This window comes from Gregarina niphandrodes (genome assembly GCF_000223845.1).
Source record: "Gregarina niphandrodes unplaced genomic scaffold scaffold00013, whole genome shotgun sequence".
Taxonomy (NCBI): domain Eukaryota; phylum Apicomplexa; class Conoidasida; order Eugregarinorida; family Gregarinidae; genus Gregarina; species Gregarina niphandrodes.
The window spans coordinates 217,882-218,951 of NW_011645783.1; the positions used below are offsets into that span (position 1 = coordinate 217,882).

General features: G+C 70.2%; 1 protein-coding gene across 1 annotated transcript; it reads right to left on the reverse strand.

Annotated features, from left to right (window-relative positions):
• Positions 1-721: 721 nt before the first annotated feature.
• GNI_076250 (hypothetical protein) lies at positions 722-964 on the reverse strand (the record flags this gene model as incomplete). Its single annotated transcript, XM_011132194.1, has 1 exon — positions 722-964. A coding segment is annotated over one exon (243 nt), but the record flags the coding sequence as incomplete, so codon positions are not given.
• Positions 965-1,070: the final 106 nt, after the last annotated feature.

Sequence of the window (1,070 nt, forward strand, 5' to 3'; positions counted from 1 at the left end):
CTCCAGCGACAGGGGCGAATCACGCGGCGCAAAAGGCTCCTTCGAGGAGGAGGCCGGCCCACTCATCACCGAGGTCGGCCCGCTCATGGGGGAGCCGGAGGGGGCGCTCGTTGCGGAGGCCGTCCCGCTCAACGTCGGGGAAGGTCGCGAGGCGGCCCCCGACGGGTCGGAGCCCAGTCGAGGGGAGTCGAGCGACCGAGTCAGCGGCCCCCAATGCGGCTCCGAGTCCGAGAACACCGGCGGCGCAATCTGCACGGGAGATTGCGCAGGGAGGGCGGGCGAGGAGGACGCAGCGGCGGGGAAGGAAGGGGCGTGCCCAGAACCAGAGGCCAAAGAGGCAGAGACGGAGGCGGCCGACTGCGCAGCGGGAGAGGAGGCAACGGCGGAGAGGGCAGCGGTGGCAGCGGCGGAGGATGCACCGGCGGAGAGGGGGGAGGATGCAGCGGCGGAGACGGGGAGGGAGAGAGGGGAGGAGAATGTGCGATTGCTGAGTTCGAGGGGCGAGAGGGAGGATATTTCGGTGACGCGGTGGTGCGAGGACTCGCTGGCGTGGTCGCGGGCACGACGGAGACGCTCGGCGGTGTCGGGCGCTCGGATGGGAGCCCCGTGCTGGCGGAGTCTTCGTCCGAGTCCGCGCCGCGGCGTAGGACTTCAGGTCCGGGGCTTTCGCCGACGCTCGCGCGTCGCGTGCCGGGCGGGGTTCGTCCCGAGCGGGTGTGACTGCGCTCTTGGTCCGCGCGAGCGCGGGCGCGGCGTGCTTGCCCTTCCGTCGTCCGCCCAGCCAGCCCTTCGGCGCCCAGGACGACGACTTCTTCTTCGAACTCTCGCTGTCCGAGGCATGCTTCGTCTTGCCCGCCGACACCAACTTGCGCCACAACCCCTTGTGCTTCTTCTTAGCACCGCCTTCACTCGCACCAGACGCCTCCGACTGCGACTCCGCCGGCTCGGCCGCCAATGGCAACATCGACTGAAAACCTTTCCCCTCCGTCACCAGCCATCCCGCCACACTCGGCGACGACGGCGTAATCGACAACCGGGGCACCCGCCCCTCCGCTGGCGAAAACGCGATC